The sequence below is a fragment of the Anolis sagrei genome, chromosome X (genome assembly GCF_037176765.1).
Source record: "Anolis sagrei isolate rAnoSag1 chromosome X, rAnoSag1.mat, whole genome shotgun sequence".
NCBI classification, from domain to species: domain Eukaryota; kingdom Metazoa; phylum Chordata; class Lepidosauria; order Squamata; family Dactyloidae; genus Anolis; species Anolis sagrei.
In genome coordinates, this window is record NC_090034.1 from 48,686,560 (window position 1) to 48,703,100 (window position 16,541).

The 16,541-nt window shown below is 43.4% G+C and overlaps 1 protein-coding gene across 1 annotated transcript; it reads left to right on the plus strand.

Moving 5' to 3' along the window:
* Positions 1 to 827: 827 nt before the first annotated feature.
* NEFH (neurofilament heavy chain) lies at positions 828 to 16,511 on the plus strand. The gene is made up of 4 exons (XM_060785285.2): positions 828 to 1,552; positions 11,501 to 11,700; positions 12,638 to 12,762; positions 13,408 to 16,511. Exons 1-4 carry the CDS (start codon positions 865 to 867, stop codon positions 15,224 to 15,226), a joined length of 2,832 nt encoding a protein of 943 aa, XP_060641268.2. The 5' UTR covers positions 828 to 864; the 3' UTR covers positions 15,227 to 16,511.
* The last annotated feature ends 30 nt before the right edge of the window (positions 16,512 to 16,541 follow it).

Genomic DNA, 16,541 nt, shown 5'->3' on the forward strand with positions numbered 1-16,541 from the left:
GTGGATTCCACTTTGTGGCCCCATTTCTTGAGGTTGGCTCTGCATCTCGTGGTGCCAGAACGCAGTCTGTTCAGCGCCTTCCAAGTCTTGTGTGCCCAGGGGGGAGTCTCTCATTTGGTATCAGCCATTGATTGAGGTTCTGGGTTTGAGCCTGCCACTTTTGGACTCTCGCTTGCTGAGGTGTTCCAGCAAGTGTCTCTGTAGATCTTAGAAAACTATTTCTTGATTTAAGTCGTTGATGTGCTGGCTGATACCCAAACAAGGGATGAGCTGGAGATGTCTCTGCCTTGGTCCTTTCACTATTGGCTGCTCCTTCCCGGAGGATGTCAGGTAGTGCAATACCGGCTAGACAGTGTAACTTCTCCAGTGGTGTAGGGCATAGACATCCTGTGATAATGCAGCATGTCTCATTAAGAGCCACATCCACTGTTTTAACGTGGTGGGAAGCATTCCATACTGGGCATGCGTATTCAGCAGCAGAGTGGCAAAGCGCAAGGGGAGATGTCTTCACTGTGTCTGGTTGTGATCCCCAGGTTGTGCCAGTCAGTTTTTGTATGACATTATTTCTAGCAGCCACTTTTTGCTTGATAGCCAGGCAGTGCTTCTTGTAAGTCAGACACCCGTGATAATGCGGCATGTCTCACTGAGAGCCACATCCACTGTTTTAGTGTGGTGAGATGTGTTCTACATCCATAGAAAAGGCCTGTCTGTGAGTGTTCCTCCCCCTATTCTGCGGCTCCGAATGGTCCCTCCCTCGGTTTCCCCACCCCCTTTTTTTGAGCTGGGATGGCCCCGCCCCCTCCCCTCCTTCGGCCTCTAAAAGCGCGTCCCTGGCGACGGTGCCGCAGTCTGTGAGTCGCCGGCATGATGTTGGGTTGGGTTTGGCCGGGCTCCCCGGCGAGCGGGCTCTGGGCCTCTTCTCCTCCCGCGTCCTCCTCCTCCTCGTCGGGGATCTCTATGTCGGAGGAGGAGGCGCTGGGCTCGCTGAACGGGCGACTGGCGGGCTTCCTGGCGCGGGTGCGTGCGGAGGAGGAGCGGGGCCGGGCGCTGGAGGCGGAGGCGGCCGAGCTGAGGTCCCGCGGGGCCGGGCGGCGGGCCTTGGCCGAGCTCTTTGCCAGGGAGGCCTGCGACATGCGACAGGCTCTGGCCGACCAGCAAGCCGAGGCCCGCCGCCTGGTTCTGGAGCGCGCCCGCCTCCACGACGAGGCCGCCCAGCTCCGCGCCCGCCTGGACGAAGAGGCCAGCGCCAAGCGGGAGGCCCAAGCTCGCACCAATGCCCTCGCCGCCGCTGCCCAGCAGAGCCGCACCGCCGCCCAGCAGCTCCTCCTCCACCACCGCGCTCTCGAGGAGGAGCGGCAGGCCCGGCAAAGCCAGCACGAAGAGGCCCGGCGCCTCCTCCTCCAAGAGGCCAGGCTCCTCCTCCCGCAGGGCGGGGCCAAGCCGGACCACGCCCGCCCCGGAACAGGAACCGGCCTCAGCGCCGCCCTCCATGAGCTCCGCGCCCACGTGCTCAACGGCCACGCCCCCCAGGCCCAGCAGGAGCGACTCCGTGGTGAGCAGAAACACCCACAGCCCTACATAGAATCTGCATTTAGGTTATGTTAGAATATAACTATATATACATTGTATACATAATTATATATACTAGCCGTCCCCTGCCACGCGTTGCTGTGGCCCAGTCTAGTGATCTGAAAAATAAAGTAATGAGAAAGTATTGTCGAAGGCTTTCATGGCTGGAATCACTCGGTTCTTGTGGGTTTTTTTGGGCTATATGGCCATGTTCTAGAGGCATTTCTCCTGACATTTCGCCTGCATCTATGGCAAGCATCCTCAGAGATGAGGTCACCTCTGAGCTCACCTCTGAGGATGCTTGCCATAGATGCAGGCGAAATGTCAGGAGAAATGCCTCTAGAACATGGCCATATAGCCCGAAAAAAACCCACAAGAACTAATGAGAAAGTGTTGGTTTCTAATATATGTAATGTCTTTAAACTTCTGGGTAAGCAGTATTTCTTGCGGTATCTTTGTCAGTGTTGATGTGGAGATTGTCTGGTTTGCCTACTCAGGGACATGCAACATATTGTCCTTTTGGGGTCCCTTTCAAATCTATGATACTATGTGTGTGTGTGGATCATATCTACCTATCTATGGCTGGATGGCTCTTTGTCGGGAGGGTTTTGATTACGTTTTCTTGCCCTGGTGAAGGGAGTTGGACTGGATACCCTTAAGTATTTTCTGTTGGTCATGGGGGTTCTGTGTGGGAAGTTTGCCCCAATTCTGTCGTTGGTGGGGTTCAGAATGCTCTTTATTATTTATTTATTATTTATTTCGGTTGCTTCTACCCTGCCCTTCTCACCCCGGAGGGGACTCAGGGCGGCTTACAAAAGCAAGGCACAATTCAATGCCCGCATCACATAACAGTAATAAGACAAATAACATCACTTAACAGAAAACAGCAATTCTGGCAATAACACAATTAACAGAAACAATAATTATTATAGGCAAAAACAACCATAAAACCAATAAGAGCAATAAAACCAATACAAACCTCATTGACAGTCAGCATTTCACAGTCTCATAGTTCAAATTCCAATTCCACAATTGTCAGTCCTTTCAGTCTTATGCATCTGGTTGCCATGTCTAATTGTCAGATTGCCCAAAGGCCTGGTCCCACAACCACATCTTTACCTTCCTCCTGAAGGAGAGAAGGGATGTTGATGCCCTAATTTCCCCTGGGAGTGAGTTCCACAGGTGAGGGGCCACCACTGAGAAGGCCTTGCTCCTTGTCCCCACCAGCCTCACTTGTGATAGCGGTGGGGTCGAGAGCAGGTCTCCCCAAATGATCTCAAATTCCGGGACAGGACGTAGAGGGAGATACGTTCGGACAGATACACTGGACCGGAACCGTAAAGGGTTTTGTAGGTCAAAACCAGCACCTTGAATTGTGCTTGGAATTGAACCGGCAGCCAGTAGAGCTGACACAGCAGGGGGGTGGTGTGCTCCCTGTATGTCGCTCCAGTAAGCAATCTGGCTGCCGCTCGCTGGACCAGTTGAAGTTTCCTAACAGTCTTCAAGGGCAACCCCACGTAGAGTGCGTTGCAGTAGTCTATACGGGATGTAATAAGATTGTAGGTGAACTATAAATCCCAGTAAATACTCCTCCCAAATGTCAAGGTCTGTTTTCCCCAAACCCCATCTGTGTATATATTTGGGCGTATTGAGTGCTTGTGCCAAGTTTGGTCCAGATCCATTATTGTTTGAGTCCACAGTGCTCTCTGGATGTAGGTGAACTATGACTCCCAAACTCAAGGTCAGTGCCCACCAACACCTTCCAGTGTTTTCTGTTGGTCATGGGAGTCCTGTGTGCCACATTTGGTTCTATTCCATCATTGGTGGAGCTCAGAATGCTATGTGATTGTAGGTGAAATATAAATCCCAGCAACTACAACGCCCAAATGACAAAATCAATTTTTTTGCGTGATGATCACTCGTTGGCCTGACAGGCATATTGTGTCCAAACTTGGTGTCAATTCATTCAGTGGTTTTTGAGTTATGTTAATCTCAAAAATGAACATTAAAGTATAAAATATATAAGCATATAAACAATATACACAAAACATAAAAAAAAGTAAACCAAACATAATGACAGTGAGCGGGCCACATATAGATAAAATGATTTAAAAACTCAGGGAGAGATAAAGGGGCAGAACTATTTGTAAGGGAGAACTCGTAGAGAGATGGGGAAATAAACAAACCTTCGTACAAGGGGGGGGGGGTGTACTCCTAGGACAAGAACGTTGAGAGAGCAATAGTATAAGATTATGTGACTACTCTCCAAAAGCGCAACAGCAGATCCAGGTCTTCTTCTTTTTTCTTTTCTTTTTTAGTTTTATAAACTTTACAGCGAAAGTGGAGGAAAACAAAAATGTGCACTCAAGGTAGCACTATAGAAAAGTAGGAAAGTTACCGAAGAGCTAAAAGATGTAATATATATATTAGTGATAAGAGAGGAAAAGAAAGGAGAAGAGAGAGAGAGAAGAAAAAAAACAAACAACTGTGCCCAACCACCCAGTCCATTCGTGCTCGTGGTGCGACTTCCCAAAGTCTTCTGAGAATATTAGAGAAAGGAAAGAATTCTTCATCATGTGGTGTCTTCAGTTCTTTGTACCAGTGTCGCTTCTTATATGTCTTACTCATATGCTGGACAGGTCTATCATTAAGGGGATTCCCCTTGTTGAAATAAAGTCTTTGAATCCTGACCAGGCAGAGCCAGGTCTTGAGATTCCTTTTAAAGGTTTCTAAAGTAGGGGCTTTCCTAATCTCTCCGGGCAATGAGTTCCAGAGTCGGGCGCCACAGAGGAAAAGGCGCTCTCCCTTGTACCCACAAGGCGAGCCTGAGAAAAGGAGGGCCTCTCCCGAATATCGAAAAGTTCGGGCTGGTTCATGGAGAGAGAGACGATCACGAAGGTATTGATCTGGTGGGAAGGTAACAGCGCACCATGCAGTCATGCCGGCCACATGACCTTGGAGGTGCCTACGGACAACACCGGCTCTTCAGCTTAGAAATGGAGATGAGAACCGGACATGACTGGACTTAATGTCAGGGGAAAGCTTGACCTTTAATTGTATATAGTACACTGTATGTAAGTTTTTAAATTATACGCGGGGGAGGGGTCAATTTTTTTGCCTTAAGTGTGATTAAAAACGTTATGAATGAACCTATAACAGAAGAAGTGGCTCCAGATCATAGCCTGAACTGTCCTGTATGCAAAAACACTATTTAATAGAGTCACCATCCATTTGGACACATTTGTGCCATTGTTTAACCCATTCTGGAGAAATTCAGGGTTTTGCTTCGTGACCCATGGTTTTAAAGCTGTTTTAAAGCCATTCAAATCATTCAATCTGGAACCATGTAGGTTGTATTGACAAAGGCTTTTTTATGGCCGGAATCACTGGGTTGTTGTAGGCTTTTTGGGCTGTATGGCCATGTTCTAGCATTCTCTCCTGAAGTTTTGCCTGCATCTATGGAGGGAATGCTTCTAGAACATGGCCATACAGCCCAAAAAGCCTACAACAACAAATGTAGGTTGTCTTTCAGAGGTTGCACATTGCTGATGTCCATTACAACGTCCTCATAACCATTATTTAAGCGATTTTCTTAGGTGAACAACCTCCTTTGGCTGGAAATTCAATAATGGCTCTTTCTTTTAGGTTCAGATTCATGGTTCTAACTGATCAATTGGAACAAGAAAAGACTATCAGTAGAGTAAGGTTCCCTCTATCATATCATGAATAGTCTAGAGCTGGGAAAGAAATAGAAGTTAGAGCCATGGAGGCATTACTTTTTGACCCACCCCTGGGTGCATGAGTGTATATGGGTGTGTGTGTGTATATATATTGTTAATATTACTTATTCGTTTTTATCCTACTTTTCTCCCATGGGTAGGATTCAAAATGGTTAAAAATGACAAAATTGCATAACATAGAAATACAACAAAAAACCATCATATAAGCAAAATAAACAGAAATCCACAGTATGTAAGCCAAAATTAATAAATTAAAACATTATACCATAAAATTTCCTGAACCTCATTATATATGTATATATATAATATATTTAATTATAATGAGTCAGGGAATTTTCAATGGTATAAAAAATTTCCCAACCCTCCCCCCCTTTAATATAATACTATATTTATTTATTTATAGGAACCCCTGGTGCCACAATGGATTAAACCAGTGGTTCTCAACCTTCCTAATGCTGCGACCCATTAATACAGTTCCACATGCTGTGGTGACCCCCAACCATGAAATTATGTTTGTTGCTACTTCATAACTGTAATTTTGCTACTGTTGTGAAATGTAATGTAAATATCTGATATGCAGGATGGATTTCATTCACTGAATCAAATTTGGAACAAATACCCGATAACACCCAAATTTGAAGACTGGGGATTGGTTTTTGTCATTTGGGAGATGTAGTTGCTGGGATTTATAGTTCACCTACAGTCAAAGAGAATTCTGAACTCCACCAATGATGGAATTGGGCCAAATTGGCACACAGAACTCCCATGACCAACAGAAAGTATTGGAAGGGTTTGGTGGGCATTGGCCTTGAGTTTGGGAGTTGTAGTTCACCTATATCCAGAGAGCACTGTGGACTCAAACAATGATGGATCTGGACCAAACTTGGCACGAATACTCAATATGCCCAAATGTGAACACTGGTGGAGTTTGGGGGAAATAGACCTTGACATTTGGGAGTTGTCGTTGCTGGGATTTATAGTTCACCTACAATCAAAGAGTATTTTGAATCCCACCAGTGATAGAATTGGGCCAAACTTCCCACACAGAACCCCCATGACTAAGAGAAGATCCTGTTTTCTGGTGGTCTTTGGTGACCCCTCTGACACCCCCTCGCAACCCCCCCCCCCAGGGGTCCTGAACCCCAGGTTGAGAAACACTGGGTTAAACCCTTGTGCCAGCAGGACTTTTTACCAAAAAGTCAGTGGTTTGAATTCGGGGAAGCAGGGTGATCTCTTGTCTATCAGCTCCAGCTTCTCATTTTGGGACATGGGAGAAGGCTCCCAAAGAATGTTAACACATCTAGGTGTTCACTGGGCAACGTCCTTGCAGACGGCCAATTATCTCACACCAGAAACGACTTGCAGTTTCTCAAGTCGCTCCTGACACGGAAAAAATAAATTATATATATAATGTATAATTATAATATAATAGGTATGATACACACACACACACACACACATATATATATATTTGTCGTATCAGGAGCAACTTGAGAAACCTCAAGTAACTTCTGGTGTGAGAGAATTGGCTGTCTGCAAGGACGTTGCCCAGGGGACGCCCGTATGTTTTGATGTTTATCATCCTAGGTATGATATTATATTCATACATATAATCACAGGGATACATATCATCATAGTAATATTCATACATATCATGGGGATACATATAATAGTCATACTAATATTCATAATATAATCATAGTGATATTGATACATATAGTACTCGAGGGGATACCTATAATCATCATAGTGATATTAATACATAAACAAATAAAAAAATTACAGTCATATCCCAACATAAGGAGAGTGGGGTAGAGTCTCATAAAAGCATTGCATGTTAAAATCTAAAAGGCTAGAAAACAGGGTTATATTGAAAGCAAAAAAACTGTTTAGAAAAGGGAAGGAACTAGAAGGTGGTGGAGGGGTAGGAGCATACATATTATTTATTTATTTATTTATTTGTCATGTCAGGACAACCAGTCAAATTATATTACATTTCTAACAGAACAAATCAAACAAACATATAATACAATAATATAATAATATTATAATACATATAATTATATTATATATAATAATACATATAATAACAGGGATATATACAATCATCATAGTAATATTCATACATAGAAATAGGATCTGTGGGGATACACATCATTTATAATCATTTATGTGGATAAGTATAATAATAAAAGTAATATATGATAACCACAATAATTGTGTGATTTGTGGCAATACACATAGTAATATAAATATGATAGCAATAATTGTGTGGTTTGTGGGGTTACACATAATAGTAATAATATAAATATGATAGGTTTGTGTGAATATACATAATAGTATAGGGTGATTTGTGGGGATACACAAAATAATAAGATAAAATATGATAATATGCTATAATAGGGTGATTTGTGGGGATACACATAATGTATATGTTAATATAATAATAGTGCGATTAATGTGGATAGATAATAGCAATAATAGTGTGATTTGTGGGGCTGATTTATGGGGCAGTAGTAATAGTGTACTTAATGGGGATAAATAGAACTATGGATAAATTTATATTATTATATCTATCTAGTTCTCTCTATCTACAGATCTATTTATTTACAGATCTGTTTATCTATCGATCTATCTTTCTGTATCTACAGATCTGTTTATCTAGTATAGATCTATCTATACAGATCTATTGTTGTGCATCTATAGATCTATCATTCTATATACAGATCTATCTATTTACAGTTCTATTAAAGGGGCGTCCCCAGTCCATAGAGAGGGGTGCCATTCTTTAGGGAAGGGTTCTCTGTCCTACTCTATAAAGGGGGATGTCCTATGCACGATGGGGGGGGGGGGGGTCCTCTGCATCCTTGCCTTTGGCTTTGCTGCATCAGTGGGATCCTCTGCAGTCTTTCCTTTGCTGCTGAGTCAGGATCCGCATCCTGCACCAAAAAGGGGAGGAGGAGGCTGGAGGAGGAAAGATTCCTTTTGGGGTTGGGGAAAAGAATATAATGATGATAAGATATGATAATATAATACTAATGGTAATATACAATAATACATTACTATTACAATGACGATGGGAAGAATCACATACAATACCACAGAGTAAAATATAATGATGTGTATGTAAAAATAGAACAACCATCTAGCATAATAACAGGATAATAATATAAAATAGAATGATATAGTTCAATAAAATAATAAAAATAAAATAATAAAATAATAATAGTAGCATTATAGTAGAATGATGATAGTGATTGTATAGAATAATAAAATTATGATAATAACACAATGTAATATTATAACAAGGAGTATCTTAAAAAGCTGGGGATGTTTACCCTATGGAAGAGAAGGTTGAGAGGAGACACGAGAGCCATGTATCTCCAAATGCAGTGCTGTTTGGGCTACTGATGTTGATTTTCTTCTCATGATGTGGCCGCACCACTGTCACCTTGCTTCCTGCATTTTCTTGTTGGTTGCTTTTATTCCTAGTCTTTGATGGATGTCATTGTTTGGCACATGGTCAAGAAATCACATCATGCCTACAGCTGTTGTTGGAGGGGTGCGCGTTTTGGGGGGCTGGAGTGTCTAGGGATGCATAGTCTGCACATCTGCTGTCGTAGTGTCCATGCAGAGTGTTATTATATTTACTTACACCCCCTTTCTCTCTCCCGAAGGAGACTCAAAGTGGCTTAACACAAAAGCATTAACATACAATTTAAAATATCTATCTATCTATGTATATAATAAAAGTCAGTGTTTGTATGCGGAGGGAGGTGTATGTGGCAGCTTTCAGATTGGCTACCACTTTCACAAGCCACTGTGACCGCTACAAATGGCGAACTTGGACCAAACTTGGCACACATAACTCCCATGACCAACTTTACATCCTCGTGCGGTTTGGGGAGGTGGACCACAGATTATGGGATTTGTAGTACTTTCAAACGCTTTGGTTTCCACAGACCACTATGGCCCCCAACAAAGACCGATTAAGACCAAACTTGGCACACAGAGCCCCCATGATCCACTCTACATCCTACTTCAGTTTGGAGGAGGGTGGATCATGGATGATGGGACTTGAAGTACCTCCACTCACTTCCCGAGACCGCTGCGATCCTCATCCATTGACTGATCAAGACCAAACATGGCACGCATAACCCCCATGACTGCCTTTACGGACTGGTGAGGTTTGGGGGAGGACAGACAATGGAGGATGGGATTTGTAGTACTTTCAAACTCTTCAGATCCCACAAACCACTGTGGCCCCCAACAAAGACTGATAAAGACCAAACTTGGCACACACAGTCCCCATGACCCACTCTACATCCTTGTGCAGTTTGGAGGAGGATGGACCACTGATGATGGGACTTGAAGTACCTCCACTCACTTCATGAGACTACTGCGACCCTCATCCAATGACTGATGAAGACCAAACTTGGCACACAGAGCCCTCATGACCCACTTTACATCCTGGTGCTGTTTGAAGGATGTTGGACAATGGACGATGGGACTCGCAATACCTTCACTAACTTCCCGAGAGCACTGTGAGCCACATAAATAACTGATAAAAACCAACCTCGACACACAATACCTTTCTCAGAAAAACCCGGGCACCGCCGGGTCCCCAAGCTGGTATATAATAAAAGTCAATGTTTGTATGTGGAGGGTGGACGTAGGGTGGCAGCATTCTGATTGGCTGCAACGTTCACAGGCCACTGTGACTAACACGGGTGAAGCACCTGCATCAAACTTGGCACACATAACCCCCATGACCCCCTTTATGTCCTGGTGCAGTTTGGGGGAGGTGGACAATGGATTACGGGATTTGTAGTACTTTCAAACGGTTTGGTTCCCACGGACCACTGTGGCCCCCAACAAAGATCGATAAAGACCAAACTTGGCACACAGAACCCCCATGACCCACTCTCCATCCTGGTGCAGTTTGGAGGAGGATGGAGCACAGATGATGGGACTCGCAGTACCTTCACAAACTTCCTGAGACTACTGCGAGCCATATAAATAACTGATAAAGGCCAACCTTGATACACAATTCCTTTCTCAAATAACTCGGGCAGCGCCAGGTCCCCAAGCTAGTATACAAATATGCAAACATTAAAGCAGAATTCAATATAAACCGTATTTCAGAAAATCACAGTTAAAATCCATTAAAGCATATTCTCTGCAATAGTGTTGCTCGTCCTTAATGCCATAGAAGAGGGCAAGAGAAACTTGCTGTTGGAACAGGACTTTTCTCCTCACATTTCCAGGGAAATTGTCCCAAAACCACCCACCTTGGATGATAGGTAAAGCTAAACTGAGTATTAATAGCAAGGGCGATAGTGCTGATCCCTGATGTGCACCAAGAGTGATGTTGAAGAGGGGTGAAAACCCTGCAGGACAGCGGATCATACTTGTTATCTAGTAGTTTTATTCATGTTACCCAGTCATCTGGGATTTCATGTGAGAGCCATATATAAATATATGAAAGACTGTTCTAAGGAGGAGGGAATAGGCTTGTTTTTTGCTGCTCTGGAAACTAGGACTCCATGGAGCCATGGGTTTAAATCTGGCATCCTCAAACTGCTGCCCTCCAACTGTTTGGGCCCCCAACTCCCAGAAGCCCTAACAAGCTTGTTCAATTGTCAAGAATTCTGGGAGTTGAAGGCCCAAACAGGTGGAGGGCCACAGTTTGGGAATGCCTGGTTTAAATGATAGGGAAGGAACATTAGAAAGAACTTCCTGACTGTAAGAAGAGCTGTTTAGCAGTGAAACGCTCTGCCTTGTGGTGTAGAGACTGGGTGGGTGGCATATGTCAGGAGGTTGGACTAAATGGCCCATGCCGTCTCTTCCAACTCTATGATACTAATTGAGGGATACATTTGGGATTAGAAGGTGATTCTGCTGAATCATCTTGCAGGTGAATGGCCCTCCCAAGTGGGTTTCCATATAGCCCACAAGCACCAGATTTGGGGTGCTATGCAGGATTTGCACTTGGATGGGAGACGAGCAATGACTCTAGGGATATTTCTGTAACACACCCCACACTGTCCCCAGGAGGCTCACAGATAGGGTCTTCAATGTCCCCTTTGGGATACTAAGGAGGGCCAGCTCTGGTTCGGACTGGGGTGGGAGCCATCCGCGCGGTGCCTTGGGCTGTGTTTCACCCTCACTCTCTTCCCTTTGGTGCCCAGAGCGGCTGGACCAGCTGTCGGAGGTGTCCAAGGTCAGCATGGAGGCAGTCTGCCGGGCCCAGGAGGAGGTGGCCAAGTCCCGCCGTGAGCTTCAAGCCCGAAGTACAGAGCTGGAAACCCTGCGTGGGAAGAAGGAGTCCCTGGAGAGGCAGCGCTTCCACCTGGAAGACCAGCAGCAAGGGGACATCCAGGCCTACCAGGCGAGTACCTCCTAACGCCCAGCCTCCTTTGGCCCACTGTCCCTGGCACAACATCCCCGACACAATGCCCTGACGCCCCACCCTCTGGCACGATGACCCACCCCTGACATGACACCCTTGACAGCCCACCGCCCCCGGCACAATGCCTCTGATGACCCATCCCTGGCACAAAAACCCTGATGGCATGACGTCCCTGACAAACCACCCTCTTCTTTACAAGCTCAAGGAGCCACTTAGCGCCATCTTAATATAATTAGTATTAATAATAATAAGATTATAAATAAAAATGCTATTTTATTAGTATTATTTGTAATCATACTAGTTATTATTAATCCACTTATTGACATCTAGTGTTTAGTATTATTATTATAATACTCCTACACACTAAATGGCAATAAGTGGATTTCTCTAGCTTGTAAATATAAGACGAAACACCTTTTTGTTACTATTTGTCTTAAATTTACAAGCTGGAGAAATCCATTTATTGCCATCTAGTGTTTAATATTATTCTTAAGTTTTTAGCCTTACGTTTACAAACTAGAAAAAGCCACTTTTGTGTTATTAATAATACATTATTAATTAATTAATTAATTAATTAATGTTTTTGGCTTATATTTACAAGCTAGAGAAGTCCAACTATTGCCATCTAGTGTACAGTATTACTATTAATGATAAATTATAAATAAATAATAAGATAGTGTTTAGTCTAATATTTACAATCGAAAAATCTGCTCATCACCACCTAGTGTTTATTATTATTATAAATGATAAATAAGCATTATAAAAGAGAGTTGGGTCTTCTTTTTACAAACTAGAAAAATCCACTTATTGCCATCCTAGTGTTCAGTATTATATTTACAAACTAATAAAATCCTTTTGTGGTTATCTGGTGTTCAATCTTATATCTGCAAGCTAGAAAATCTCTTTTCTCCGACAGGAAACCATTGCTCAGTTGGATGACGAGCTCCAGAGTGCCAAATGGGAAATGGCGGCCCAGCTCCGCGAATACCAGGAGCTGCTGAACGTCAAGATGGCGCTGGATATCGAGATTGCCGCTTACAGGTGCCTCCAATATATATGTCATAATATGTACACTTGTTTGTACCACGAAGGCTCCCATATGGTTTGATGGGATCTGGACCAAAACATGGCACACATATCGTTTATTCTCCAACTTCAAATTGTTTGGGGCTTTCAAGTGAAACATCAACTTCCTTTTAGGGTGAGGGACCCAAAAAGTGAAAAAATGACATTAGAAATGATTAGCTGCTGGACTATAGTATGCATGTGGCACTCAGATGCCACCACAAGAGGGCAGAATAGAGATAGAAAGGATTGGCTGCTAGGTATTAATATTTATGGATGCAGTGCTCACCTATAATCACAAGAGGGTGGTGTATAGATAGAAAGGATTAGCTCTAGCTGTATATGAGTATGATTATGTGAGTGTGCTGCCATATAATCCAGTCCAATGCAGTTATTTACATGCTGACATTGCATTATATAGCAGTGTAAACCTCTCAGAGTGTGGCTCGTTCTCTACAGATTGGAGGAAAAAAGCCGAGCGGACCAGGTCTGACCTGCAGGCCTTGCCCATACCCGCCAGACTCATGGAAGCCTTAATATGAACTGATTGTGCTGTATATGGAGTATTCTGTACCATGCTTTCAACTAAATTCCATTCTTACAACTTCCTTTCTCCTCCAGGAAGCTTCTAGAAGGAGAAGAGTGCCGTCTGGGATCTGGAGTGGGTTACTTCCCATTTCCGGAAGGCCTCCCAAAGGGTCTCATCAAGGTCAAGAGCGAAGAGAAGATCAAGCTGGTGGAGAAGTTGGAGAAGGAGACGGTGATTGTGGAAGAGCAGACTGATGAGATCCAGGTGACAGAGGAAGTGACAGAGGTAGGAGGAGAAGAAGAAGCTGCTGCTGAGATGCCACCAAAGAGGATGGAGTCTCCGTCTATGGAGGAAGCCGAACCGCCTTCAACAAAGACGGAGATTAAGTCTCCGGAGAAACCAAAGGATGAAGCCAAATCCCCTCCCAAAGTGAAGTCCCCAACCAAAGAACCGGTGACCACCAAATCTCCCAAGAAGGTGGCCTCTCCAACCAAAGAAGAAACCAAGTCTCCAACCAAGGAAGGAGAGAAGCCACCAACCAAGGCCCGGTCTCCATCCAAGGAGGCCCCGAAGCCAATGTCAGAGACGTCTCCATCCAGAGAGGAGAAGGCCAAGACACCACCGAAGGAGACCAAGGAGGAGAAAGTGCCTACAAAACCAGAGAGCAAAAAGGGAGTAGCACCGGGACCCGATGGTCTGATCAAAGAGGTTGAGGAGCAGAAAGAGGAGGAGAAGGGTCAGAAGCCGCAAGCCAAGGCTGAGGAGAAGAAAGAGAAAAGTGAGGAGAACCAGAAGAAGGAACCCTTTGTTAAGGGTGAGGAGAAGAAAGAGAAGAATGAGGAGAATCAGAAGAAGGCCTCCAAACCAACAGAGGAGAAGAAAGAGAAAATAGAGGAGATCCAGAAGAAGGGCACCAAAGCAGAAGAGAAGAAGGAGCTCTCTATCAAAGTTGAGGAGAAGAAAGAGAAGAATGAGGAGAACCAGAAGGCCACCAAACCAATTCAGGAGAAAAAGGGGCCTTTAGCCAAGGTTGAAGGGAAAAAAGAGAAGAGTGAGGACAACCAGAGGGCCACCAAATCAGAACCATCAATGGAGAAGAAGGAGCCTTCAGCCAAGGTTGAAAAGAAAAAGAAGGGTGAGGAAAAGAAAGAGAAAAGTGAGGAGAACCAGAAGAAGGCCTCCAAAGCAATGGAGGAGAAGAAAGAGAAGAGTGAGAACAACCAGAAGATCTCCAAACCAACAGAGAAGAAAGAGAAGAGCGAGGACAATCAGAAGAAAACCTCCAAACCAACAGAGGAAAAGAAAGAGAAGAGTGAGGAGAATCAGAAGAAGACCTCCAAACCAACGGAGGTGGAGCAAGAGAAGAGTGAGGACAACCAGAAGGCCTCCAAAGCAGAAGAGAAGAAGAAAGATCCCTCTGTCAAGGTCAAGGAAAAGAAAGAGGACGACCAGAAAACCAGCAAACAAATGGAGGAGAAAAAGGAACGTTCAGCCAAAGTTGAGGAGAAGAAAGATAAGAGTGGGGATGAGAAGGTCATGGAACCAGAACCATCAATGAAGAAGAGCGAAGACAACCAGAAGGCCTCCAAGCCAACAGAGGAGTCTTCAACCAAAGTTGAGAAGAAAGAAGACAACCAGAAGGCCTCCAAACCAAAAGAGGAGTCTTCCACCAAAGTTGAGAAGAAAGACGACAACCATAAGGCCTCCAAGCCCACGAAAGAAATGGAGAAACCAACCAAAAAGTCACCAGAGTCCAAAGAGGCAAAGGCCAAGGAGGAGAAGAAAGATGAGTCAAAGAAGTCACCAGAAAAACCCAGAAAGGAGACAAGCTCCAAGAAAGTGGAGAAGTCCTCTAATACGGAGCGCAAAGGCCCCGAAAAGGCTAATGGGAAAAACAAGAATGAGAAGTGAGGGTCTCCTCAACATGGAGGCATCTGTTCGGAGACTCGGGGTAAATGTCCTATTAGCAATACGTTTAATTAGAATGAAAATCCGATGTTTATGATTGCTTCTGTAGCCGAATGACGATTATATGCAGAATGCCACATTTAATTACGCACTTGAATTATAATTACACAGGAGTTGGGAAAATTAGGGTGATACTTGACTTGAATTAAGTGCATTTAATTCCCATTGATGGGTTGAAACGCAATAAAATGAATGTTAGAAAAAAGATAAAGAGGATAGGTAGACTTTAGAGAATCCCAAAATGCCTTGTCTTCCATGTTTTGCACACAATTTCATCCACATTTTACGAGAAAAGCGAATGAGTCGGTTCTGGATATTATTATTATTTGTATGCTGCTTTTTCCTGTAAAAAGACTTCTAATTTTATGGGAAAAGCTAAACAAGTCAGTTCTGGGTATTATGTTGATTTATATTTTTGTATTCTATTTATTTACATGATTATTGTCTGTTTATTAACATGTTGCTTTTTCTTTTTATGAGAGACTTATGTTACGGGAAAAGCTAAACAAGCCAGTTCTGGGTATTATCATTATATTACAGTAATTTATTGATATTATATTTATTTATGTATTGTTATTGTATTATGTTTATTTATATGTTGCTTCTTTGAAGAGACTCATAATTTTACTGGGGAAAAGAAACAAACAAACCGGTTCTGCATATTAATATTATATATTTTTTATATATATTATATTTATTTATATGCTGCTTTTACGAGAGACTCGGAAGTTTATGGGAAAAGGCAGAACAAGTCAGTTCTGGCATTAATATATTTATATGCTGCTTTTTGATGTTTGAAAAACTTGTCATTATATGGGAAAAAGCTAAATGAGCCAAATCTGGGTAGTATTTTATTTATTTATTATTGTATTGTTTTTTTATATGTTGCTTTTTTCTCTTGTAAGAGACTCAAAAAATGGCTTTTAGACCCAATTTGAATGGAGCCACCCCCACTCAGCACTTTAGAAAAAGCTCCATTTAAGTTTGGACTAAAATTCGAAGTGGGTTTTGATCCCCGGTTTTAAAAAAAAGCCCTCAGGGAAAATGAAATATTTGGGAAGGGGGAACAGATACCGGATTGTTTGGAACATCATGGCCACTGCCATTTTGTCACCTGCATTTACACATGAAACAGATTTAAGAAATGCACTATTTGCCATCCCGACTGTTTCACACACTCACCCGGTTTGCTTCTGTGCAATAATAAAATAAAAATGCTGAACGAGAACTTGCCTCGCCTCTGTGTTGTTTCGGATTC

Bases quoted from the DNA above. Each gene is read 5' to 3' on its own strand.
- NEFH (XM_060785285.2), top strand. From the start codon at position 865: ATGATGTTGGGTTGGGTTTGGCCGGGCTCCCCGGCGAGCGGGCTCTGG. The intron at 11,701-12,637 runs GCGAGTACCTCC...TTTCTCCGACAG, and splicing joins GGGACATCCAGGCCTACCAG to GAAACCATTGCTCAGTTGGA. The intron at 12,763-13,407 runs GTGCCTCCAATA...TTTCTCCTCCAG, and splicing joins ATCGAGATTGCCGCTTACAG to GAAGCTTCTAGAAGGAGAAG.